General features: G+C 32.5%; 4 protein-coding genes across 7 annotated transcripts; 1 reads left to right on the plus strand and 3 right to left on the minus strand.

Moving 5' to 3' along the window:
- Positions 1–2669: 2669 nt before the first annotated feature.
- Positions 2670–5302, plus strand: LOC123695846 (kunitz-type serine protease inhibitor bitisilin-3-like). The gene is made up of 6 exons (XM_045641791.1): positions 2670–2712; positions 3621–3785; positions 4142–4238; positions 4325–4434; positions 4598–4688; positions 5076–5302. The coding sequence occupies exons 1-6, from the start codon at positions 2679–2681 to the stop codon at positions 5203–5205; spliced, it is 627 nt and encodes a 208-aa protein (XP_045497747.1). The 5' UTR covers positions 2670–2678; the 3' UTR covers positions 5206–5302.
- A 666-nt stretch (positions 5303–5968) lies between these two features.
- LOC123695683 (tissue factor pathway inhibitor-like) lies at positions 5969–12459 on the minus strand. Its single transcript, XM_045641588.1, has 7 exons — positions 12353–12459; positions 11890–11953; positions 11392–11489; positions 9174–9261; positions 7704–7807; positions 6490–6574; positions 5969–6152 (listed from the first exon to the last, which is right to left on the minus strand). Exons 1-7 carry the CDS (start codon positions 12414–12416, stop codon positions 6035–6037), a joined length of 621 nt encoding a protein of 206 aa, XP_045497544.1. The 5' UTR covers positions 12417–12459; the 3' UTR covers positions 5969–6034.
- LOC123695849 (kunitz-like peptide PcKuz1) lies at positions 8868–9803 on the minus strand. The gene is made up of 3 exons (XM_045641793.1): positions 9681–9803; positions 9174–9261; positions 8868–9097 (listed from the first exon to the last, which is right to left on the minus strand). Exons 1-3 carry the CDS (start codon positions 9742–9744, stop codon positions 8959–8961), a joined length of 291 nt encoding a protein of 96 aa, XP_045497749.1. The 5' UTR covers positions 9745–9803; the 3' UTR covers positions 8868–8958.
- Positions 12460–14117: 1658 nt separating the features above from the next.
- LOC123695834 (ubiquitin carboxyl-terminal hydrolase 7-like) lies at positions 14118–24613 on the minus strand. 4 transcript variants are annotated; one of them, XM_045641773.1, is made up of 11 exons: positions 24514–24613; positions 24344–24423; positions 23598–23917; positions 23207–23370; positions 21976–22235; positions 21474–21648; positions 20867–21059; positions 17558–17711; positions 16469–16602; positions 14471–14567; positions 14118–14278 (listed from the first exon to the last, which is right to left on the minus strand). In XM_045641773.1, the coding sequence occupies exons 2-11, from the start codon at positions 24398–24400 to the stop codon at positions 14246–14248; spliced, it is 1587 nt and encodes a 528-aa protein (XP_045497729.1). In that variant the 5' UTR covers positions 24401–24423; positions 24514–24613; the 3' UTR covers positions 14118–14245. The 4 variants fall into 4 exon arrangements, with proteins under 4 accessions (XP_045497729.1, XP_045497730.1, XP_045497728.1 ...); XM_045641774.1 differs by having other exon boundaries at positions 14461–14567; XM_045641772.1 differs by having other exon boundaries at positions 14118–14385; positions 14461–14567.
- Between the last annotated feature and the right edge of the window lie 2706 nt (positions 24614–27319).

The following is a 27319-nucleotide window of genomic DNA, read 5'->3' on the forward strand; positions in this document are numbered from 1 at the left end:
CATATTTTCAAAATGCTTGTTTTCAAGTTACAGTTATATGTAAGTTTTTCTATTCCCCTTGTAAGACGAAACGTTTGAGAAGTCATACCAGAATAATATTCTAATAAAGATTTTGATTCTTTATCCTTCATAGTCGTAGTTATTAAAAAGAGCGTGTGCCGAGCACACCGTGTCAGAAGTAAAACTTCTTTGGCAAGATTAAAAAAATATACCAAAATCGTCGCCTTACTCCATGTCGTGGCGGTATTGCTATGCGACCTTGAAATTTTACCCAACGTACAAGGATTTTCACTTCAAAAAGTATAAATAAATATTGCTCAGAGCAAGTCTAATCAAAATCTAAGGCTACTCAAACCCCTTATGTAAATCTAAAGAAATGTTACAATGCTAACAACAAGGTTATTTAGCATTATTACAAAAGAAAGAATAGCCTTAAGAATTTCCTGCTCGTCGTATCGTCGTGTCGTCGTGTCGTCGCACCATCGCGATACAAGTTTATAAAATGTTGAAATGTGTCTAACTTACGCCTGTGTTAAGTATGTATATAATATTAGAATATTGCTATTCATTCTTCATTGCTAAACAGCAAACCAATATACCTGGTCATCCTCGAAAATATACTAAGCTCAAAAAATTTGTATTCCACGCGAGCGAAGCCGCGGACGAAGACGTTCCTACTCATATTATAAAAGCGAAAGTTTGTGAGGATGGATGTATGTACATATGTTCGTTTGTTTATTGCTTTCTTCAAAAACTACTGGACGGAATGGATGAAACTTTTTAGCTAATAATAACCTTGGGTAATAACTTATATTATAAATTCTATAGTTTCCCCTTGTAACAATAGATTAAAAACTAAAAGATCATCAACATCGGTTCACTCCGAAAAAAAATTATAAGGTGACAAAGGCAGTAAAAAATTACGGGTGAATTGAGAACCTCCCTTATTATTCCCAAATCCCATGGGGCTCAGAGCCGTGGAAATAGAACAGAAAGCACATAGTACTTCTGTGCATCCGATGAGTTTATTTCACGTTTATTCATTTATTATTATGACAAAGTGCCTTATATAGTATCAAGAGCCTTATTAAGATTTAAGAGTGATTAAAAAGTGATTAAAATAAAACATTAGATATGTTTTATTAGAGCATTCACGCATACGAGTGTGGTGCTATCGTAAATAATTGTAATCGCTTGATGTAAACCTGCGTCGCAGTCTCAAAACATCAAACTATGAACTTAGAAAGAAAAAAATAAATTTATTTATTTCAGGCCACATATCCCCTATAGGTAGTATATGTGGTAGTTATAAGTAAAATATAAAGAATGATTAATATTATCTGTGGTACCACTGGTAGGTATACGTAATTAAAATCTCAAATTAGGTAAGTGTTAAAAGTTTTATTTTCGTCCATAATCCATTTATTATTTAACAGTAACTATTAAGCTCAAATTCTTTTAACTTTAATATAGCATAATATAAGATCCAATAGGTACCTTCCTAAAGAATAAACGTACAATATTCAATTAAAATGTTTCAAAGGAAAATTCTTATCCGCATACTCTGAAAATCGATGGGGAAGGTAATTTTCCAGTAGCCGCAGGGAAGATTAAGTAATTATTAAAAGTCGCCGGTCTATCCCGTAAGCCAGTCTTCAGACCCTATAAAAATATAACAAGCTAGCACTAATTAATACTACGGCTCTGCACTTTTATTATACACTTCAAAAGCCTTTGTTCGAGGCTATCCGCGCGAAAAAACTACTTTTGTTCTCATACTCTCGAAATACTTTATGATACTATTGAGGATGGAATATTACTGCAGCTATTTACTCGATTCTGTCACATTGTGGTCTAGTTCGTATGCCATTGAGTATTCCGCTATATAATATAAGAACACGATCGTTTGATATTAATAATATCTTTCCCACAATATATACTTTACAATCTATATATATAAAAGAAAGTCGTGTTAGTTACTCCACTTATAACTCAAGAACGGCTGAACCGATTTAGCTGAAAATTGGCAGGGAGGTAGTTTAGAGCCAGGGGAAGGATATAGGATACTAAATACGTACCACGGGCGAAGCCGGGGCGGACCACTAGTATATATATATACTTTAAAATACTTTTTTCCTTTTAAAATATGCAAAATTTTGTTTAACACTAATAAAAGTATTTGCGATGAATTTCAAAGAAGGTGAGAACTATTGTTGAATAAACTTCCGCTAACTTTCAAAATAAGGACGTTAAAAGTTTAAAATAACGATGTAAAAAACTACTGATGTTTATACCTATACGATATGAATATCAATACAATTAAGAAAGTCTATAGACAAATTGGAAATACGAACTTGAACCAGTAACCCAAACTAGTAATAACGATCAGCTTTTTTATCACATTGTCACAGCTGAAGAGAATGTGGCTGTGCCCCGAGCACGTTGAATGGTGCGTCGTTAGCTATAATCGGATTGGGCCATCGGAGCGACTATCCCGTATTCGGGCCATCCGGGCATTCGGCATTCACTCCCACCCCCGCAATGCAAGTTCAGGAATTTGAATGCAAATTGAAAATGCCATTAGATCAGCAAACATCTGCTTTCCAATAGAACGATGTAATTGTGTGCTTGTGAATCGCAAATCACTATTAAATACTGCTGTTGTTTGTACAACTGTTATGCACCGATGCAGTGTTTTGATAGCGTCTGATTGTAAGCATTTTGTGAAGTTTATAGAGATGTTATTTTATATTATAGTAAATAAATTATTGCTGAAATCTACATTTGAAATAAATAATTCAAATTACTAATAGAGTCAACTCGGCCACGGGCCACGCTGTAGTTCACTTTCCATATTTTACAATACACTTAAGTAGGTAGGTATACTATCTACTCCTAGATAGGATCTCCTTATAATCTTACCAAATTTTCATATAATCTTCTATACATATAATAAATCTGTAGAAGGGTCAATTCTGTACATTGAAAATATTGAAAAAATAAATAGCAGGGGGTGTTACTGGATCGATACCAAACCCAAATATGTGATTAAAAAAATTTTTGTCTGTCTGTCTGTCTGTCTGTCTGTCTGTCTGTATGTGAAGACATCACGTGAAAACTACCGGTCCGATTTCGATGAAACTTGGTATAATTATACCTTATTATCCTGGGCGTAAAATAGGATACTTTTTATCCTGGAAAAATACGTAGAAAAAAAATAATCTTAATTTTTCAGTTATCCACAGACGTTGTTCTACGTAGAACCGCGAACACACGTTGCGTATTATTATAGGCCTAGCCGTATTTGGGTCCAATAGATATTAACAAGATGTCATTGTCAGAGTTACTCAAAATGGAGAAATAAACCATCCACTCGAAGACCGACATTCGCGCGGACGGAGTCGCGGGCGGAAGCTAGTATTAAATATGAATTTAGTATAGTTCGCTGAAATGTATAATTTTCAGTGTTGAGCGATACTTTTACGGCATCATAAACATTTTATAGTTCGCCTTAGTCACATTTGTATTTTGCGAGTAATTTCGCAATACCGAGATGGGAAGTCGAGCTTATGTTGTAAACTTGGTGAAATTGATTATATCGGTCGGTTTTATTTGCAAAGGTGGCTGCGAGAGCACATTGACGACAGCTGTCACTAGGGAGAGTACATCTCCAAAGCCTACGACGATTTATAGGAGGATCAATGTAGATAGCAATGCACAACTCAGCACTAAGTCTCCAGTATTGTTGTTCGAGATAGTGGATGCTAGACGTAGGAATAAAAAACGTAAGCTTTATTTGAAAATTAACAAATCTTAAAATGAACACAATTGTAATAAATATGATCTAAGTACCTAACTACTATAAGATACTATAGCTATTATTTCAGAAACTATTTACTAATACCTAAATAAGTGTTGACTGTTGACGTAGGTTCACACACACACATATTTATTTTTTTATATAAATAAAGAAAAAAGCTTCAGAGCTAATTTTGCCAATCAAGTCAACCCAGAAGATAACAACTGACGCTGGGTCTTGTTATTGGCGTACCTACCTACCTATCTATTTGTTACATATAGAGTCTTGAATAATTTTAGTATAACAATTTAACTTTTTATAAATAACAAATGACCATTATAGACCGCGGTCACAAGACCGTCGATTATGAAATATGGAGCTGGGATCATTGGTGCTCCCTTCAGCCGCGAGTTGGAAATTGCGACAAACGAATACAAAGGTAAACAAATTCAAATAAAAACGTGATTTTCTATGGATTCTAATGAATGAATTATATTTTATGAAAAACTTGATCACATTTCTCAGGTATTACTATGATTGGAAGTTGGAAGAATGTCTTATATTTACGTATAGTGGTTGTGATGGGAACAGGAACAATTTTGCAACACAGTTGGAATGCCAACGCCTCTGTTTAGGTAAACGTATTTTGTTTATGTCTATATTTTACTTCAGACTTTAAAAATAATGTAAAGATAGTTTTGGATTTATAATTTCATTAATGCAAAATTAAATTGTCATCGTACATTTTTTTTCTTCTATAACTACTGGAGGATTGTTTTTAAAGTATTTTGTTTATAGGTGTAGATTCTATGAACATGCCTGATATTAACCGACCTTCTGTTTGTTATTTGCAACCGGATACTGGGAGATGCCTTGCGTATCAGACTCAGTAAGTTTATACTAAAATAAACTTATTTCAAATAGTTTCTAGTTACACTAATAAATGTGAAAAAATAACAAGTCATGTTAAGTTACCACAAATAAAAAAAATAAAAAACTTGAGAGGTGATAAGGGACACCCGAATGGAACGAAGTTGCTAAAATAACTGGCATATAAGTACTTCTACTCTATTAGAGAGAGAGAGACAGACAGAGAAAGACACGCACACCGCATGGCTTACAACTAAGTACATTAGCAAAAAGTGTCGTTGCAACTTTTCTTCTTAATTTTTTTCGCCTAGCCCCCTTTCGCAACGCACATTAAGGAACTTCGTTCCAAAAAATGTGAAAAAATTTTCGACAATTTCATTCATCACATAAATTATATATTTTTCAGATACTTCTTCGATATAAATGCGAAATCGTGTAGCAAATTTGTGTATGGAGGCTGCGGTGGCAATGGGAATCGTTTCTCGACTATGTTCCAGTGTATGAAGACTTGCAAGGGAGAGGATGTTAACGCATAATAAATTACGCAATTTAGTCATTGTTTTTGTATTCTGAAAAAGTATTAAGTATTAATTCGTTTGTATGTTTTATGGGAAATAAAGAGTATTTGAAATATTTGTTGTTTTATTGTGTTAATTTATGTTTTTTCGATGGAAATTTTTGACAGTTGTAGAAATGATAGGTAGTTGTAATTTTTGTAACCGTTGCGTTGTGTTAGGGTGAGTTAGTAAATATTAGGTATATCTAGGCACTTTTCTATAGTTATAAAGTTGTTTCTGTTTTACCCTTCCACAACATACTGGTTTTGAAATTTTGGTAAGACAATAAAATAACTTGGAATAAGAAGAAGTAAAAACAGGATAAAAAGCAAAAAATATTTTAGTTTTTAAAAGTAACAATCATCTACTTATCGATCTTCTATATAATAAAAATTAATCGCCAATTGTGTTGCTAACTGCTAAGCGCCAATCTCGAGAACAGCTGAACCTATTTATTATTGCTTGAAGTAGGTACGAGGATGGTACTGAAGCTAGGGTGGACTGCTAGTATGAGGTATTAAATCTTAAGGAACCGAATAACACAAACAGGTGACATGGCTGACATGGTAGTTTTTGGTTGGTGGTAGATTAAGAGCGTCCATCATTACCTAGTAGGTATGTCAAAATTAGTGGGTAGATACCTTAAGGTACTACTTACCTGTACCTTGTACCTTCAACACCCAAATTGATATATTGACGTACCTATAACACAGAAATTCAGGTGCACACAATAAAAGATAAATTATTTGTCACATTATTCTTTATTTTTCTTCGTAATTATTAAGGTAATAAACAAAATGGTTTTGCATCAGTTAACGTTGCAAGCCTCCTTACACTCCGACATAGTGTAGAAACGATTGCCATTCCCTCCGCACCCTCCATAAATGAATTCCTTACACGAATTCTCCTTGATATCAAAGTAATACCTGAAACATTGAAAACGTGTATTTTTTACATTGTAAAAAAGTAAATTACTCTATTTGATAGAACTCTTCATTACTGACTTACTACTAATCAAATAAGTATTATAAATGTGAAAGTTTGTGAGGATGGATGGATGTTTGTTACTCTCTCACGCAAAAACTACTGAACCGATTGCAATGAAATTTGGTATGCAGGTTGCTGAAGATCTCGGATAAGACATAGGCTAGGCTTAGGCTTTTTATCCCGGAAATCCCACAGAAACGGGAACTATGCCGGTTTTTCTTTGAAAACGCGGATGAAGCTGCGGGCGGAAATCTATAGTCATTAATATCAACATACCTGACATTATACGCAAGGCACAACCCAGGATCTGCTTGCAAATAACAATCAGATGGTCGGTCGTTGTCAATCATGGAATATCCATCTATAAACATAAAATTGTTAAACATTCAGCCTGAAAGCCTTTTCTCCATTGGACCTGAATGATTCAGGTCCAATGGAGAAAAGACAAAACGTAAAAACAATTTAAATTTGCGTTATAAAAACTACAATTTCAAAACCAATACTCCCGTTTATAGCTTAAGATATAGGATTAGAAAAATATAACTTTATCTTGTGATTAGATGAGAAAATAATTAGTTCAGGATACATCGCCCATTTTTGCAAGTGACTACCTACTATCAAGCTAATTTTCCGTTTGTAGCTTTTTTTGATGAGACGCCCAATAATTTCGTGTACCTACGAAAGTCTCGATTGTGGTAGCTAACAGAGATAACAAGGATAAAAATGTTTGATTTTGATGGTTCTCAAATATTTATTACTAACTTAATTTTTTTTTGTTCAATCTCAAGATAATTACCTAAATTATTCGAAAAAATATTTGTCCTACAAAATCTATGGTTGGTTCAAAGAGTCCCCCTTTCCAAAGTGTATCGATAACGAGGTCATCATAAATGATTACTAACAAGCTGATTTTTTTGTTTTCACTTAGTTAATGTTTATATAATTCAACAGACATAATATTGTCCTACAAATTGCGTAATAAATATTTGTTATCTCTGTTAGCTACCACAATCGAGAGTTTCGTACACGAAATTATTCGGTGTCTCATCAAAATAAAGCTACAAACGGAAAATCAGCTTGATAGTAGTCACTTGCAAAAATGGGCGATGTATCCTGAACTAAATTGTTTAAAGGCCGATTTCAATATGATCAATTATTTTTAAAAACAAATCTAACAACATAAGTAGTTTTAAGGTGAATTAGTAATACCTAATAATTTAATTATCACCTTAATTTGCCAATGGTGAGAAAAAACGTATAAGAGACAATAGGGCAGAACAACGTTTATCGGGGCAGCATCTCATGTACCTATTCGTAACCAAACTCCTCCGTAACAGCTTGACTTGATTTATTATTTTTTGCGCATATTCGGTAAGTTTGAGAATTGTTAACATAAACTGTATTTTTTACTTTTGGCTGAACAACGTTTGTTGCGCTGATATTTTATTATAATAAATATTTTTTTCCATATACTTAACGATAAAACTTACCATTAATGTGAAAAAGAAGTGAAAATATTACATAAATAAAAGATAATCTCAGTAAAACCTTCATTTTCCCTAGATAACAAGCGAAAGAGTAATAGGCGCCTACTCAATAGTTTCACATCGATTATGACAATTTATAGGTGCTTTAATTCACTTTAACTAGGAAGGTACTGTGGGTATTGCCTGAAGAATTAAATTTTGTATAACTCTGACTTTAGTTTTAGCTTCGATGACACTGAACTGTTTCAACATGTCGACTAAAATAATGTCACATAGTGATGATTCAATGATCGTTTTATCTCTAAGATTATGTAGATGCTCTTCGGTATGACGCAATTTTTTGCGGGTTATCAATATGCGAGTTCATCTAAGCATACAAACCTACAAACTCTATATTATAATATCTCTGTAATTTTATTGCAATAACAAATTAGCTAAACATGTTCATAATAAAGGTATTTAATGCACCATTACACTGAACAGAAATTGATTCGCGTCCCTGTTTAGGTAAATGTATTTTCTATATTATGTACCTAGGTACTAGAATATTATCCTTCAACTGTAAAAACTAACAATAGTTATCGATGTTTAATTTAAATTAAATTGCCAGCCTACATGTTTACTATCTCTATTTGAGGAATTTTTTTAAAGTTTTTTGTTATAGGTAGGTGTAGATTCTATAATTATTGATATTCCTGATATTAACTGATGACCTGGCTATGTATTTACAACGATGCTAAGAGATGAGTAGACTCATCTTAATATATATAAATCTCGTGTCACAATGTTTGTCCTCAATGGACTCCTAAACCACTAAACCGATTATAATTAAATTCGCACACCATGTGCAGTTCGATCCAACTTGAGAGATAGGATAGTTTAAACATGTAGGTACCACGGGCGAAGCCGGGGCGGACCACTAGTATTATTATATATTATTTTATTTGTAAAAAAATAAAGTAAAATGTACTTAGTATACAAAGAAAAAAAGACCAATAACAAAATATTTTTGGCATTAAGTTTTACAAGTACATTAACTAATAAGATATAAAATTTTTAAGTATCAACCTAATGATAAAAAAAGTTTAAGATTAGTTTTTATTAGATGTAGATCTATGTTATACGGACATTTTTACACAAATCGAGAGGCACTGAATAAAATATAACTTATTTGCGATTTGTTATCCTTTATTGAGTCAGAGACCAATATCATAAAATGTAAAATGTTTTGTCAATAAATAATTTTTATATTATTTCATTATTTCTCCTCGGAATGAAATTCCACTCCCTTGCAAATGTCCATACACGCTGACATAGTCCGGAAACGATTGCCATTCCCTCCGCACCCGCCATAACCAAATTCCCTACACGATTTGGTCTTGACATCAAAGTAATATCTGAAACATACGTATTTTAACGCATAGGTTACGGCTATATGTGATAAGTTTGTATGTGTAATTAATATGAACTCACCGGATAATATACCCACGACACAATCCAATATCCGCTTGCAAATAACAATCATATGGCCGGTTAATAATGTCAAGTATGGAATTTTCACCTATAAACATAAAACATTCATCATTATCATCAGCCCATATACGTTCCACCTGCTGGGGTCTGGGACACGGGCCTCCTATGAGAGTCCAGGCCATAATCTACCACGCTGGCCAAGTGCAGGATGGCGGATGTCACCTGTCGTAGAACTTTAGATTCTAAGACATGTCGGTTTCCACACGATGTTTTCCTTGACCGTTTGAGCATACAACATTGGAACTGCTTAATAAATTTATGGCATAAATTGAACAGAAGCGTTGCACCTAATCTTTTTATTCTATCTCGATTGCTCCCGCTAGCTAAACCTACACATGTTGGAAACTATGTTTTACTAGCAGAACACCGTATGTTGGGTCTAGATTTGTTGTAGATATTAAATTATTATAAGAACCTTATTCCCTAAAAGTTAACCATAAAACTTACCATTAATGGGATAGAGAAGTGAAAATATTACATAAACAAAAGATAATTTCAGTAAAACCTTCATTCTTCCTAGAAAACAAGTGCAAAAGTAATAACACAGTATTATGCACCTACTTGACAGTTACACTTCGATTATGACAATTTATAGGTACTCCAATTCACATTAACTATTAAGGTACTGTGGGTATTGCCTGCAGAATTTAATTTTTTAAATCTACCTCTTGTTACGAGTTCGATGACACTCTGCTTAAATATCTAGGCTAAATGTCGTATGATAAATAATAATTAATGATAATCCTCGTTTCCCTTTTCTTAACATAGTGATGATGATGAATCCTAGCTTGTGCTGATCGATTTATCTGTAAGGCCTGAATGTAGATGTTCTTCTGTTTGTAGCGATTTCAACACTCTAATTATATTAATTTGCGATGCACAAATTAAACTAAGCGTACAAGCAGACGAAAAAAAATATATAAATTTAAACAAGTCATGTACAAAATATGTAGTTAAACATGATCCTAATAGGGTTATTTAATGCACCATTAAACTTAAAGAAAATCGATTCGCGTCCAGACTTCTTTATCGAAAAATAAAAATAAGTATGTAGGTATTAATTAAGTCACTCATGAAAAGCGTTAATAAAGTAGATTCACTTCACCACTTATGTTTTTAATTATTTGCACATTAAGAAAAATCGCTTACTCAATAACTACTTACTTCAAAATAATTTTCTGTAGTTATTAAATTTTCACAAATTTAATTTGTGAACTTGTCATTTTTTTATGTAAAAATCTAAAACTTAATAATTATGTACTTTAGATATTATTATGATAAGCAAATATGAATATTTAATTAGTATGTTCTCTGAGTTGTTTGCCTTCCAGTGCAACGAGACCTTAGAGCATTAAAGTTGGTTTAATGCTCTAAACGAGACAGAAGCATCATCACTACATAGTATAAAACAAAGTATCTTTCTCTATCCCTATTATCCCTATGTATGCTTAAATATTTAAAACTACCTATGCAACGGATTATGATGCAGTTTTTTAATATGATAGATAGAGTGATTCAAGAGGAAGGTATATATATATAATTTATTAGGTTTTAGACAGAACGGGCGAAGCCGCGGGCGGAAATCTAGTAACATAGTATAACGTAATAGTTATATTATGTATAATCTAGTAACATAATATAACTATTGCATGATAATGATAACTAAGATATTGCATGTACCATGTTTTATGTATAAATTAAAACAAACTGCACATATTCAAAATAATTAATCGCGCTATAATACCAAATGTTGAAGGTTATAAATTATAATACGACATTGGAAACAAAGAAAGTTTATTTAAGTGTCTTCTTATTTATCTTTTCATTTGTTCAGTTGTATCTACAATCATTTGGTCATAATATTATATATTATCAATTCAGTTATACACAATTAAGTCGTCCCTAGACGATAATGCAGCATGACATGCGTTACGTGGTATCATGCATGAATGATCGTTTAGACTGACATGCTAAACGTGTTGGGAGCTGATTGATGAAGCTATTTATTTTCTATCCTGCAAGTTAGACTGACATGCATATGCATAGACGTGAACTATATAAAAATGCTTGATATATTTAAACGCTCATGTCGCATGACAATTCATGTTATCGCATGTCATGCTTGCATTACCCGCCTAGGAACTACTATACTAAGCACAGGTTTTCATGCACTCTTCCTGAGTTTGAAAATTATTGCTGTTCCCTCGACAACCTCCATAAGCGAACGTTTTACAAACCCCACTGTCGTAATAATATCTGAAAATTATATGAATAATTAAAAAAAAAACATATTTCCAATTTATACATTTAAAACGATATATATGCAATTTAGTTATACATTTCAATCATTTAGTCTTAAAAATATTAGAACGTGAATAGGCGGTATTCGAACCCTTGTCCTTAACAGGGCGGTTAGGTTCTATTTCACTCTATGATGTATTTTTTATATAATCACTTTTTCGACATAGAAAAATTCGTGTTCTCTTATACCCTTGAAGAAACTTTTAGTAGTAAAATTATAAAATCTAAAATATGTTAAATTTAAAAATTAGCGTCGGATATGTACCTACCTCCTCTAATACTTGAAAAACCGTAACAAAATAAGAGTACTTCTTCTTTTGAGTATAAGAAATTAATAGTTTATGCCATTACTTACCTTATAAAGAGTGCTCTACACATTCCAGTGACAGGAGGATCGGAACAAAAATCTGGTCTTGCAACTGTTAAAAAAATGTTGAACACGTTTTAGGTAAATAAATCGTTAATTGACGAGTAACAAGCATTATATAAAACTAGCTTTCCGCCCGCGGCTTCGCCCGCGTTTTCAAAGAAAAACCCGTTCCCGTAGGATTTCAGTGATAAAACCTATCCTATGTCCTTTCTCGGGTATCAAAACATCTATATACCAAATTTCATGCAAATTGGTTCAGTAGTTAAGGCGTGATTGAGTAACAGACAGACAGACAGACAGAGTTACTTTCGCATTTATAATATTAGTATATAGATATACTAACTTTAATTCAATCAATATATCACAGAAAATGGTATGATTGTTTTTATTCAAATAATATTGTAATACTTACTTTAATTAGTAAAGTAGGTTATTATACAAATCTTACCGATATTGTGTATAAGCAATATGACGAGTATATAAGTAAAGAAGGCTTTCATTAAATAATTCATTATTAAAAGAGAATATAATACAGCTGTTGATATTAATTATTAACTTACGTACTAGGTTCTTTAAGATTGATCACAGCTATTTATACCCTGCAGATATTACACTAATGTTAAGCACGCAACTTCGTTTGTGATTTTATTTAAATAAAAAAAATAAATCATATGTATTTATGTGCACTGGTTAGGTTAATAAATCGATAAAATTTTGCAGTTTACTTATGAGAAGTTTTTTTATATAAATGAATAAATAATCAAGACTATTCTAGGATTTATTACCTATATATTTTTCCATTCTTTCATTGGCAAAAAAGGATAGAATAGGGCATAATACTAATAGGATAGGACAGGGAACCTAATTGCATTGCATGAATATCACAAGTTCCACAAAGTAAGTGAATTAACAATTTAGTCGCGTTCCATAGTTAAGATAGGAAAAACGGTAGCAAGCTGGCAATTACTGACAGTCTGAGACTTAATCCTCGCCGTGACGATGAAAAACTCCGCTAATTAATAAAGGAGCTCGCAGATTAATTAGTGAAGATATTCTGATGGCCGCTCTTATTATTTGGATAACGTTAGTTAGTGCTTCATTTTATTGGAGAAATCCCTAGGATAAATCCAATAGAGATATAGTCAAATTATATTTTTTGTACCTACGCGAATTTTCCTTCGTTTTAACGAAACGTCTGAAAATTCAATTTTTATGCTTACTTCGGGGTGCTAATGAAGGAAATTAAAATGATGAACGTTCGGATGTTCGGCACAATTTATAGCAATTGCTTGCAATTTTATAGGAAATGTTTTTATTGCTCTATATTTCGATGGGTATTCTATTATGTTTTTCCTTAGACCTTGATATCAATTATCCTTATGGTAATTGTCTTATTCTAGTTCGATCGTATATACCATACAATCAATGAGGAATTGAGGATATTTATCTATATTTGAATATTCATGCCTCGTTGATGTTGTCAGCATCATATTTACTCACACATTTATTAATTTAGAAAGAATAAAGGCGCTTAGACGTATCTATTTGAGGTGGGTTTGCCACTAAATAGGTAGGATTTGAAGAGAAAAAGGGACGACAGCAAAAAATATAGCATTGTGTTCAAAATTCCAAGATAACTTAATAATTTTAACATTTACGTTATATAATCAATTTTTTATCACATTCTATCCGCACATATCCTTAATTAAAAAGAACGTTGACAATACAGAAAGATAGTATGGACACATTGTGCAACGCCAGTAATCGGAGACTAATTTATAGCCGCTCGAGCGAGATTTATTGTTGAAGGATATAACCCATTTTTTAACCGAGCAAACAAATCGCTATTGCAATCAGCTGGCTATAGCGGTATGCAGTTCATATATCAATTCTGTTAATCGTAGTTTATGTTCAGAAGTTGCGTTGATAAGGGCTTAAAATCTAAAGGCAATATTGTACATGAACATTGATTGATGCTTGATTGGAACTCGCTTTCGGATGGACTTTGAATATCGCAAATTTTATTTCTAAATTCACATTTTAAATCACTATGTGAGAAAAGACTAATTGCTAGCCGCATTTTTTGACAAAATATGGTCGATTTGTGAAACCTGCTTTCTTTTACGTTTTTTCTCACAATAGCTTCATCATACTTTCTAATATTGTAAAATAATGCAAAAATAAAACCACAGCTTATTTTGCAACAAATTTTATTAATAGAGGTACATAAATTATTACAACAAAAATACACATATCAATAAGAGATTAAAGCCCACCCGTTCAATTTAATGCGTTTCGCCACCGGCTAGCTAAACTGTATCAAAAACAAAGCCTCGATCGGTTATCTTCCTTTATATTTAGAGCCGGCAATGGCCTGCAAAGTGAAGAAATGTTTTAGAGCGCTGAATATCTTCGTATAGTACTTCGCGGAGCAGACGGAGGTGTCGGACCTAAATTTTCTGCATCTTATTTTTCTGCCGCCTGCAAACACGACACTGTTTCTTATGCGATACAAAAACAATAAATAAAGCACACGATACACTGGGGGATATTTACTTGTCCTTACCATCTCGTAACGCATCTCTTCGTTGATTCGTTCGCAGAGATCTGTGGGCATGTCGGTTTCAGTTACGTCCTGCAACACGTACTTGAGTTGGGACGTCCTGGAATTATAGAATAACTTACAGTAGGTGTACGACTTCATTTTCGAATCGCACACTGAAAATATTAGCTTATTTTTTTAAATTAAAATTTATTTTAGTAAATTCGTGTTGACAATGTTTTTATTATGATGCTTTTTAGTGCTTAGAAATAGCATCAAAATCACAATTTATTTACGTTTCAACAAATCCATACTAATATATGCGAATTGCGAAATAACTCTGTCTGTCTGTTTGTTACTCAATCACGCCTAAACTACAGAACCAATTTTCATGAAATTTCCGAGAAAGGACTTAGGCTACTTTTTATCCCGGGAAAATGACGCAATCCCGGAAATCCCACGGGAACGGGAACTATGCGGGTTTTTCAAAGACTGTGCGAGCGTAGCCGCGGGTGGAAACCTAGTATAGTTTATTATAATTTTTAGAATATTAAAAACTTGTTCAATCACAACGCTCATCAATAGCTATACGACCGTGTTGTTATTTTTCGAAACTTGAAAACAAACATCAATGATAGATTGTTTGAATATACGATGCACTTGTCCGTTTCGCCACTACAATAAATACAATAAATGGCATTTTTCCCCCAGTTTAATAAAACTTGAACACTGTTTACCCAGCAGAACAGCGAGGCTGGGATAAATCGCATCTGCGCGTGTTCGCCGCAACAATATTTTGTGTTGGCCAAATGAATGGCCGGCAGTTACCGGTATGACCTGCGCTTTATAATTCGGACGCACTGCGGCGCCTGCTAAGATTATAATGATCTAGCTTCGTGTGCCAGGTGTGTAACTTTATAAAATGAACTATAGAACTAGCTAGATGTCATAAAAAATTTAAAGAAGTATAAAACTTTCGACCGTAACTTTGAGGGGGCTTAAGTGGAGCTAGGGATCTTTTTTAATTAGAAGACAACTGTACTAAATAATATTAAAGAAAGATGAGTTGATCGGCATGCTTTTACCATGTACAACGGGAACTTATCTGCAATTATTGACGATAGTTTTGTACAAATGCAAAATTTAAATATAGATATGTTAAAATATTAACTCGTAGCCGTATAATGAAATCAATAAGGATTTTAATGAGACTGTCTTTTTATATGTTAAGCTCTGGAATTAAAACATAAAAATCTTTATTACAAAAGTTTGGTACCTAACAACGCAATGAGCATTTCCTTCTCAAGAAATAATCGTAATTACTGGGACCTTAATGCTGGGTTACAATTACTTCAATGAGCCCATTTCAGGCGTATTAACACAATTGTTAATCTTATGTTTAAATAGAGTATTATTTTTGTATTATTTATAATTAAATACATACATTTGGTTAATATCATACGATTTCCATGAAATCTAGATCTTTTATATAGATATAAGTAATATTGAAACGGACAGTAGTGAATACAATATAATTTATGTATGTAGTAGTAATGTTTTTCGGGGAACGTAATATTTTATGAGACTAATTTTAAGCATAAAAGGTTTTACGTGTAACGTATTACGCTAAAATATTACAAAAAGAAAATAGGTACGCGTAAAGAACATAACTAGGCGTCCATGAAATTTATATCAGTAATAATTTAATATTCCTAATTCATATGATATTCTCGGTATTGCTATAGCTGATAATTTATTTTCTACGAATAGTTAAAAAGAGATTGAATGAAACTTCCAAGAATAACTTTAATAAATTGAAAAAGGTAAGTACATGATTTCACTCAAAAATACAGATAATATAATATAATAACATACTAGAACATACTAGAACATACTAATTGATCTCTACTACTATGTCTGCGTCAATATCAACAATATTGAATATTTCAATTCACACTCAAATGCCTCAAATTAAATAAAAAAACATATTTTCGGGTTAAATTAAAATAATATTCCACTAACTGTATATAAATAAGCATGTACGCGCTGGTCGCCCTCCGCGCGAGGTACGGCGCGTCCTCTTTGCCACCAAAGTTGTATTCGATCGCCTCTTGCTTGCTGCATCGGGATACTACGTCGTCGTCGAACTTACACCACTGATAAATATATTATTTTAATACTTATTTACTAGTTTTATTACCTATACTTTATTATATAAAAGGTCGACAGTTCGGGCATCTAGAAAGAGCATCGAAAAAATGTACAGTGGAGAGAAATTAATTGTACCTACTCAGAAATTAGTTGGACGATCTTATGAAACATGTGCAATAATCTTTTTCACAGACTAAGAAAAGATTTGCAGTTATTAGACTGATTCGATTTATTAAGTATGTTGCAATTGGGAATCAAAACATTTTCATAATAATTATAGATACGAAACTTTAAAATATATTGGCAAATACGGATAATTTTTAGATAATAATTATTTAAAACCTGTATTCGGTTGCAGACGCGATTTATTAAAAAGACGGATAACTTTTAGATACTTATTTAAAATCTGTAATCGGTTTCAGACGCGATTTATTCAAAAGATCCTTTGATAAAAAAATGTGAGATGAAAAGGGAATAAATAATATTGACTGGAGATACCTTTGTAATTTTAAATACAAACATCAAACATGAGCATTAATCACATAATGCACTTATCTCGATGTTTGCTTGAATTAAAAGCTTATATCAGTTTTATTGTAAGAAGTTAAATACACAAATATAATATTATAACATTTCCTAATAGTATACCATATTGTCTATAATATACTTACTTACTTCAGATAAATCTCACATTAATTAAAAAATACGGTCTTCATTTCTACGTAATTTATAACTCGTTTACCTACTTTAAAAATATGAAAAGCAACAAAAATACATTTAAACAAATTTAGCTAGAGTATTCTGAATGTCAGTTTACACAAACAAATACTTAAATAGTGATTACCGTTAGGTGCCTAGCAAGGTAAGTTTTTAACGATCATTTTCTGTCTACTTCATCTAATTCTAAATCATATCACAAAAGATACATTAACGTATTTACTATTATATCATTTCGCACACCTTTCCATCTCCCTTAGGGTTTATAAACACCACATAGTGCCCCCCGTGATTGTCCCCCGAGTGAACCAACACCGCGTGCAGCGTGTAGTGTGCTGGCGTAGAGGGGATCTCTTGTAAGTATGGATCTAGGTTCACCGTTTCGTAGAATTCGAACCTGGAATGTTATTGGGCTCATACGTTTTGAAGTTTTGTTATGTTGGTATGTTGTGGGTTGCCATGGTGACGTAGGTACTAAGTGATCCTTACTAAGCTACGTTAGTACAGTAGTATATTATACAGGGTGTAATCGTTAAGTGTGCACAGGCGATTATTCCGTAACTATTACAGATATCAAAAAACTTTAAACTGATATCGAAAGAATTTAACCTAATGAGTAAAATGGCCATAATAAATTTTTAAAAATAAAACGAGAAATATCTAAAAAATTAACTTGAAACCCTCCCATACATTTTGTATGAGATACGAATATCCCATGTACCTACATGGGTTGATCCAAAAGTAATGATAATCAATATTAAACAAGGTCATTACAGTTATAATAATTATGTAGTTCTCTAGATAGTCTTTTTAACTAGAAAATATACTTCAATATTTTTTTTCCTAAACTTAAAAAAAAAAACTTTGACTTCATCCACAAAAACCCCTTCACGCGGCCATCACTTCGCTGTCGTCTTAAAATAATTTATTGCTAAGAAAGTGTTTCTTGTGCCGAGGAAAGAGATAAAAGTAAATAGGAGCTAGATCTAAAAAATAGGGTAGGTGTTCAAGCATTTGGAATGCCGATTTTTTAATGGCAGCCATCGCAACTGACGCTTTGTGATCTGGTGCGTTGTCTTGGTGAAACAGCGTTCAGGTCCGCAGTTTGCCATGTCTCTTTTCCTTACTAACCTACCGCAATCTTTTAATTTGGTCTGTTTAGTAAGAGCCCAATAAAGTGGCTACCTTTTTAAAATATTCCACCATAATTATTCCTTCAGCGTCCCAAAAAACTACCGCTTTAATCTAACCTACCTACTGATTTTCACTTTGAATTTCTTCATCGTCACTTTGGAAGCTCGCATCCAGGACATTGATTGTTTTTTTGGTTTCAGCATAAACATGGTGAACTCGGGTAACGTCCATGATCACAAAACGTGACAAAAAATTATCCTGATATCATTAAAAATTTAGAAATTTACCCTCTACATGTCGAATCGTTGTTTCTTCTTTTCGTCGGGAAACATTCTGGCACGCACGGTTCACATTCAAATTAATGTAAATAATTGGAAACGTGGCCTGTTGATATGATTTTTTTGTGATTACTAAGTGAATACATGAGCAAGCAAAAAACATTTATTTTATATTTTTATGTGCACAGGAAATACCCAATTATCATTACTTTAGGATCCACCTAGTACATTTAATATGAAAGATTTTAGCTTTTTCTTTCTTTTTTTGGTTTTCTGCTTTAATTACTTCGCAAATTTGAAGGGAAGTTCATTTAGAAACTGTAAATAGAGCTCCTCATTGTATTGCACAATGAGGACATCACTTCGAAAATCTGCTATGAATACAAAATGTATGGGAAATAAAATGTATGGGAGCGTTTAATGTAACATTTTAAAGTGAAACTTTTATTACATCGTCTCAAACTTTTTGGTCTGTGTAGCGCATGTCGCGTGTATCGCGGCTGCCGAGTAGGTATACCTACTCGGCACGCGACATGCGCTACACAAAGCAGTGTTCGGAACCGTTCGAACAGTTTCACTTTTACCGTGGTTTCATAAAACCACACAACATTTTTTGGATATTTCTCGTTTTATTTTTAAAAATTTATTATGGCCATTTTACTCATTATATTCTAGGAGGTAGCAACGTTGACAAGTGAGCATTTTAGTATAGTTGGTTCTGTGATATGCTGTTCCTCTTGCTATTTCGGTTAGAGTCCGGGCTGTCTGGCTGGCCGCAGTGGTTGCGTTTATTAGTGCGCATCTTATCTGCACAGGAAAATATCCTTAATTTAAAGTCATTTTTTAACGCGTAATTTTTAATCGTTCGCCTTTAGATAGATCCATTAGACATACATTTTTTATTGCAAGACGTGTTTTTCGTTGTTAAATAGGTACCAGACGCAATTTTTATTTCAAAATAATTAAAATATCTACAAAATAAGTGAAATTCCATCAACATGAGTCCCAGTGAAGGATAAGTAATCACTGTGTTACTTATACTATATATAATATTCATTTTACTATTTACAGTTTTTTTGCAACAATCTACCATATCGCCTCCTTTTTCCCAACGAACCTCAAATAGGACGTTAATGTAAACTTGATAAAAACCAAATATCATCAAGAAATTAAAGACTTTTTAACGGATTTCAAACGCGATTTATTCATTGTATTATTTTCCCAAGTCTTTAATTTCAAAATGTATAATACTCGCGTAAAATCAAACACTAGAAAATACAAATATCACCAAATTCATATTTATACCCAAAAGTGTAATAAATATGAAAACATCTAAATATTAGTTTACTAATTATTCAATATAAGTATTAAAAAAGGATAATATAATATACTTAAATAATAAAGTTATTACTTACCTTTTAAGCGGACTCATGTTGATGTAATTTCACTTATTTCGATGACATTTTAGTTATTTTGAAATAAAAATTGCGTATGGCACCTATTTTACAACGAAAAAAACGTCTTGCAATAAAAAATTATGTCTGATGGATCTATCTAAAGGTAAAAGATTAAAAATTACGCGTTAAAAAATGACTTTAAATTAGGGATATTTTCCTGTGCAGATAAGATGCGCACTAATAAACGCAACCACTGCGGCCAGCCAGACAGCCCGGACTCTAACCGAAATAGCAAGAGAAACAGTATATCAAAAACCCAACTATACTAAAATGACTTTTTTTTAAACGTTGCTAGCTCCCATACTATTAGGTTAAGTACTTTCGATATCAGTTTAAAGTTTTTTGGTATCTGCAATAGTTACGGAATAATCGCTTGTGCACACTTAACGATTACACCCTGTATATCCTGTGCCCTAGGTACCTAAACGGGTTCGCTTGATAATATTTTTATAAAATTACAAAATACATCTTTCAGAATCAGTTAATATCGTCTGTTTTATAACAATAGCAGAAAATTCTCATAGAAAGATGACATAGCATTAAGTAATAAGTTTCCGCAATATTTATTAATTACCTCTACATATTGCAAACCTTGGTACTTACAAGTAAAAATATGCAATTACATAATAAACAAAAAAAAGATTAGCGAAAGCTCTTCATAGTTTGGCCAGTCAAACACTAACCTATCATTAAACTTGACAGACGTATCGCTCTGCGGGTCGTACTGGAAGCGCATGAGGTGCAAGTGCAGCACGGGCGGGAACTCGTCGAACATCACTCCCTTCTCAGCCTCCTGGAGGCCGTGCTCGCCCGCGTCGTACATGTTCTCGCCGTCTAGCAGCTCTGTGCTTATGTAGTCTTTGAACGATTCGTATACTGCAATGGGTGGTTTAATTAATTTATTCCGGAACCATTCCTTTTTTGAAGACGGCAACATATTTATTTGACTAGATTTTTTTTATCTGTCAATCACCGCCTCAAGGTCGTAGGTTAAATTTATTTCATTAGTTATTTATAGAATTAGCGTAGCGACAAGATATAACAAATGATTTTTTTGTAAAAAAAGATATAACAAATGACAGTAAAAAATACTTGTATAGCCCAAAAAAAAAGTCTAAAGAAATGTTACGCAAAACAAATTAATGCTAACACAATAGATTTGACCGAAAATTTTTCTTACACAAACCAGTGCCCGAAAATTCGCAAACTTTCTTACAAATAAAAGCGCTTAATACGTCAAATTTATTCCCAAGTAAATAACCACAAATGAAGGTATGCTAATGCGCTTACTGTCATTTTTTCCCTTAACACTAAGCTGAATATCGTAAAAGGTTTCCACGCGGGTGCTCGTGCAATTTACATTCTTGCATTTGATGAATGAAGTCATTTTGCCCTCGAATAACTTCGGTATGGTGCCTTCAACAGCAGTTCCCTTCATTTTGTTCTCAAGCTTGTCTAGAAGTACCTAATGATTTAAAGCGCGATTTGTTAGTTAAGTTAATATGTGCCGAGTGTTGCGGGCAGTTCAGTAAAGTTGGTGTTAGTCTTGAATTTACAAATTATATGTGGGAAAACTGCTACGTAATAATAGATCTAAATACCTATGTTATACCAAAATGTAAAAGTTAAATAGCTAATGATTATAAGCAACTAGTTATTAGGTATACATAAATAAAGAAGACGTAAACAAGCCAAGTAAAACTGTAGAAAGTCGCAAGCGGAGAGTTGGATTAATTGCTGAAATTTATTGTCAACTGACGTCGCCGTCTACGATTTGTCTTGTCAAACTTACCCGTAGAAATTCCTGAACGTCATGCTGCATAAACGAATCCAGAGTCTCCCAACCGAAACTTTTAGTTAGTTTCTTTGTAGCGACAGGTTTGTCGGAAAATTGTAGATCGTAGAAAACGCGTTGCAGCGCAAATGCCACCGATCTCGAGCTGTCGTCGCCGACCGTCGGGATCTTGTATACGGCCTTCCGTAGCACGTTAGTGAAGAATAAAGTTTGTAGTAGCGAGTTCATGTAGCAGGTGGCGCCTTGATTTTTAAGACCTACAAGCGATTTAGCGATGATTTATGAGAATTGCCGTTAAAGTAACAGTGTGTAACAATATTAGTGTGAACATGTACATGTACATGGGTGGTTTATTCTTTAAAAATATTATGTACTTAGTTTAGACGGAAATAAATCTATAAAGTAACGGGGACGGTAGAACTATTAATTTTTTATCCTTTCATATCAGATATGCATATTCCTATATTTATCAAATTTAATTTGGAATAGTCATTCGTTTAATAGACAATTACGATAATCTCTATGCTAAGTATGATATACCTAAAGAAGGTGACACTATACACTAATACATATTATAATTTATATAAACTAGTGTCTCATACGAATAAAATATGAACACCATAATGCAAGTATCTCCTTGTTAAATAAATGTTTTTTGCGTCAGTGCGGAGAGAAACGAATTGCATCCTCTTTGTTTTATGTACCAAGTGTGTAACGAGATTCATTTATTACGCTGCACTGTCAGCAAAGGTATTATTATATAGTGTTTGTATAACTTGCGTTAATTATTATAAACATCTTATACTTTAAAAGTTGACTCAAGATTCAAGTATGTAAACTTACATTAACCATCTTCATGACACTATTTTAAAATCATTTGTAATTTCTCAAATTATTAATTTAAATTTTTGGAGGGAATTTCTATTAAACTATAGCTAAAATTTAGATGACAATGCAGGAATATAAATACGTTTGCATACACTTTCATCGTATTCAGTTTTTGATACGTTTATAAATATGCTAATAAACGTATTACTTATTATTCAAAACATTATACAAACTGCAAAATATAATTTGTATGATGTCATATTATACAATATTTAATAAATTGTACGTATGGAGTGGTATGCTACGAACCATCTCACCAAATTGGACGATTCTTCATTAGTAGGTACCTAGATAAAATTATCAGGACAGCATTCGTATAAAAATAAACAGTTCGTCTTACCAACATATCCAGTGTGCTTTTTAGAATCCCAAGACACCCCGTGCGGAGCCTCAGCGATCACGTGAGCTTCTATAGTGATCGAGTCGTCTTTCACAAATCCGTTATCCGGCTCCATTAGGTCTTTCCAAGAAATAAAGTGTGCGAAGCCCCAATCATCCTCTTTGCTGAAATAAAACGGATAAATGTTTTGATTGCGATATTAGTGATTTATTGCATCGGTTTATAGTTAAATCGATTACTTGGGCTTAAAAAAAATTGAATAAATGTAAGCAGGCGATTCTGTCTGCATCTTAATGATCTAAGGTCTTCATAGCGAACATTTAAATTTTAAAGACAGATAACAGAATTTTTCGAGGTTATTTTACGCCAAAAATACAATAACAATAATCACCAATGATACATATGATGAAGCTTCCTACACAGATGTTCGCCATCTGGCTTGTACGACAGCAGTTTCAGCTCTCCCAGACCATAGCAAGACCAGCCTGGTGAGTCACAATCTCCATTGCACTGCAAGAAGATGCCCAATGCCTTCTGTTGCTGTCTCTCTGGAGTACTCGTGTTACGGACGAGCACCAGGATCTTCCAAGGAAGACATCGCACGTAGCAAGGAGGGGATAGCACTTGCTCCTTCAACTGACTCAAGTTTTGCACCGTGTAGCGGAACGTTGCTTCTGAGCGGGCAATGTCGCCATCTTCGTTGGTGATTTCCTAGGTGTACATTTTATTTACGGTTTACACTTGTAGGTGGTAGAAGAATAAATTATAGATATTACAAAAATAAATTATAGTATTTTTGTTTGATTTTACGCGAGTATTATACCTACATGTAGAAATTAAGGTTCTAAAATAAATTATGCTGTGTTTGATAATGCAAAGTACCTACGTTAACGTTTCGCGGCAAAATACACGAGTAACACAATCTTTTGTCACCCTCATTATTTTTTGCAGATTTCTGTACAGAATTAAAACAGTAGTAACAGTATTTATTAAATAAACTTGTTAGTGACTATTGATGAAATTGCTGAAGTTTTCAGCATAATATATTAAACATTTTGTCCGTTGTCCCAGTTTCATTACATTCACGAAGTTCACATTACTTTGGACTATCTAAATAATGTTTAGTAATGATCTTACCGGGTGGGTATGCTCTTGTACGGCTGTTGTATTTTCTGCGCAAGTGCTTTCAATCATTTTACAACAGCAAAAAGTTACAACTACAACCAAGTTAAAATTATGAAAAATTATTCACGTAATTTAATAATTATATATTATATAGATATTCTAAGAAAATTAAAATACCTTACCTTATTTTACGATGTAGAACATAATGTTTGTTATCAAAAAAATGTAAATGAATTTTGTATATTTTTGGCCGATGACATGCGCTGTCACCGCACGATTTTGTAGATGTCAATTGGAATTCTTCTAAATTCAAATTAAACCTTTTATGCAAATAGTTTTTATTTCATTTTTTTTAATGCTACTCTATTATTTATAGTACATAGTTGTTTTACAACTTTTTTCCACAAATAGGTAATACAAAAAGAAAACTATTTTCAATAATTATGAATTATGATTTAAGTAATTTACAATAGGAAAGCAACATTTTTTTTTAGATATTGCTTGTTATGTCTATTTTATGTCTGGTAAGAGCTTGGTAAGAGTAATATAATCCGGAGTAGGTATTAGTAGTTAAGTAATAAAGGTATCAAAATGTACTTGACGATTCATAATTGGATTTCGGGGACAGCTCACTTTGGGAACGCTTCACAGTATAATAAAATACAGCATACACAATATCTTTAGAAAATGTAATAAAAATGTAATTATATCTCTAATTAATTATTCACCTTGTATCTTACCAAAGCTTACCATAATAAAGAACAAAGATAGGAGATTTTATTAGAATTCTTTTTTTAATTATTTATAAACTCAAATTCCTAATACGTAGGCATTAGCAATGGTATTAGTAGATATTTTTAAATATGGAACACAGGAATATCCAGCCACAAGTAAAATTATACCGTATGTACCTAGTCGACAAATATTTATTTATGCCGTTTCTTTGGATTCAGAAATATGTATGAATAATTTGATATGATAAATATATAATTTATTCGATTAGAATATACAGAATTAGGTAGGTAAATAATTAATATATAAATAACATACTAACGAGTTTGTACAGCTTAGCGTGGTAATTAGTCTTCATACCTAACTACCTAAGTCATGAAAGTAAATTGTTTCTCATTCATAATTCACAAATATAAATGTTATAATTTAATTTCCTAATACATATGTTATTAAGGATGCTCCACAAACAGATAATAAATTTTTCTAAAAATGGTACAAAGACAAAAAAAGAGGCATTATTTACGCTGGTATACACTTCAAAATTAAAAAAAAAGCAAAGTACAATATTGAGGCAAAATATTCAAATTTGGCTACTGGATTTTCATTCTGTGAATAAGCTTCATAACTGGCACGGTTACCCGGATATTAATTAAATCCTGGAGTCATCTTGCGAGGACATTATTCAGTGTTCGGAGATTGACAGGCAGACTGGCCTCTTAATTAAATTTCGTAAATAACTTCTTCTAACTGAGGCAAATTGGTCAGATAAAGTTATTTATTTAAATTCCTCGGTGTTTTGATGTTCAAGATGTTCAACATTGTTGAGAATTCATTGTTCATTTAGATAACACAAGTTCATTTTTGGTCGTAAACGTAGAAGCTGTCGTTGAAAATGTAAACTTCATTATTTTATCAAATACCTAGTAATCTATAAGAATAAATGAATCGCAAAATGTGTTGGTAAGCGCATAACTCGAGAACGGCTGAACCGACTTCGATAATTATTTTTTTATTATATTCCTTGAAGTACGAGGATGGTTCTTATGGAGAGAAAACGTAAACATGTACCACGGGCGAAGCCGGGGCGGACCGCTAGTTCTGTATAAAAGATACAAATTTATTACTTTTTGTACATGTTCAAGGTTGTAAAGTTTAATATATGAAAGTCAATTCGTTACATTATGTTTAGAAAATATAAAGAACATTCTTAACAAGCTTTTTATTGGGCACGAAAAGAATATAACGTATATATTGTAATTATTTATGGCTTTGACATATTTTCATTTAGCTATTTTTGTACAAATTATAATATACATAATACATATATTCATAATGTATACATATTATATATTATATAAATGAGCAATATTTTTTAAGCTTACAATAATTATGCATATAAGTCATACTTCTCGGAAAGTTGACTTGTAAAATGCTATCCACTAGATCAACGAGGCACTAAGAGAAAAGCCGTCTAAACAATAAAACAGAGTCAATTAAAATTAAATGTAAAGAGAAACAGAAATTCCTGTAAAAATATAACATGCCCTACACGTAGATACAAAATAACAGAGAGGACAGACAAGCTAATTAGTGAGCCTTGTTATAACTCTCATTATTATCCTTATTAAAGCGAGCTTTTGTAGGATTTATATAATCGTCCATTTTGTTCTTTATAAAATAAAGTCTATGTTTTTTTAAAAACGGCTTACACAAGTTAAAGTATTTATGGGTGAAGAAAGTTTGAAATTAAGTTCAGGTAATCTTATAATAAGGACTGAATTGCCTTTAAAATTTTGACTTTTGTATTCGGATGCATAAAGTTAAGTAAGATTTATTTAAATCTGATGCAGTTGTTAACTAGTTAGGGGTTTATATTTTGATGTTTTTAGATAGACATATTGTAGTAATAGTATTTTGCTCTAGATGTGCATTGAAATATATTATGTATCTACTTAACTACGTTATCATAGCACGTGATACTATCATGCCGCATGCGTCATACCGATATGAAAAGCTCGTAACGCTGCAGCCAAGCTTCAGCTGTGTCGTGCTATAGTTATGTCTAGATGTCGCTACGATTAGCTTTTTAGAGTAGGCATTAAGATAAACTGAGTGTTAATATATTTGAGGATAAATATATTTATAGGAATGTAATTAATGTTGTTTTCATATTAGAATTTTAATTTTCTTTTATCGTTAGTTTGACTTTGATCGTTATCTTTAGAAAAAATAAAGAGATTTAACAAGCTTTTTAAT

Source organism: Colias croceus, chromosome 11 (assembly GCF_905220415.1).
Source record: "Colias croceus chromosome 11, ilColCroc2.1".
In the NCBI taxonomy this organism is placed as follows: Eukaryota; Metazoa; Arthropoda; class Insecta; order Lepidoptera; family Pieridae; genus Colias; species Colias croceus.

Bases quoted from the DNA above. Each gene is read 5' to 3' on its own strand.
- LOC123695849 (XM_045641793.1), bottom strand. From the start codon at position 9,744: ATGAAGGTTTTACTGAAATTATCTTTTGTTTATGTAATATTTTCACTT. The intron at 9,262-9,680 runs GTAAGTTTTATG...TTATGTTTATAG, and splicing joins ACTTCTCTATCCCATTAATG to GTGAAAATTCCATACTTGAC. The intron at 9,098-9,173 runs GTGAGTTCATAT...CGTATGTTTCAG, and splicing joins TGTCGTGGGTATATTATCCG to ATATTACTTTGATGTCAAGA.
- LOC123695683 (XM_045641588.1), bottom strand. From the start codon at position 12,416: ATGAATTATTTAATGAAAGCCTTCTTTACTTATATACTCGTCATATTG. The intron at 11,954-12,352 runs GTAAGATTTGTA...TTTTTTTAACAG, and splicing joins ATTGCTTATACACAATATCG to TTGCAAGACCAGATTTTTGT. The intron at 7,808-9,173 runs GTGAGTTCATAT...GTGAAACTATTG, and splicing joins TGTCGTGGGTATATTATCCG to AGTAGGCGCCTATTACTCTT.
- LOC123695834 (XM_045641772.1), bottom strand. From the start codon at position 24,400: ATGATTGAAAGCACTTGCGCAGAAAATACAACAGCCGTACAAGAGCAT. The intron at 17,712-20,866 runs GTTAGTGTTTGA...ATAACATTCCAG, and splicing joins TCTGTCAAGTTTAATGATAG to GTTCGAATTCTACGAAACGG. The intron at 14,386-14,460 runs GTAAATATCCCC...TCGTGTTTGCAG, and splicing joins TTACGAGATGGTAAGGACAA to GCGGCAGAAAAATAAGATGC.
- LOC123695846 (XM_045641791.1), top strand. From the start codon at position 2,679: ATGCACCGATGCAGTGTTTTGATAGCGTCTGATT. The intron at 4,435-4,597 runs GTAAACGTATTT...TTTTGTTTATAG, and splicing joins ATGCCAACGCCTCTGTTTAG to GTGTAGATTCTATGAACATG. The intron at 4,689-5,075 runs GTAAGTTTATAC...TATATTTTTCAG, and splicing joins TGCCTTGCGTATCAGACTCA to ATACTTCTTCGATATAAATG.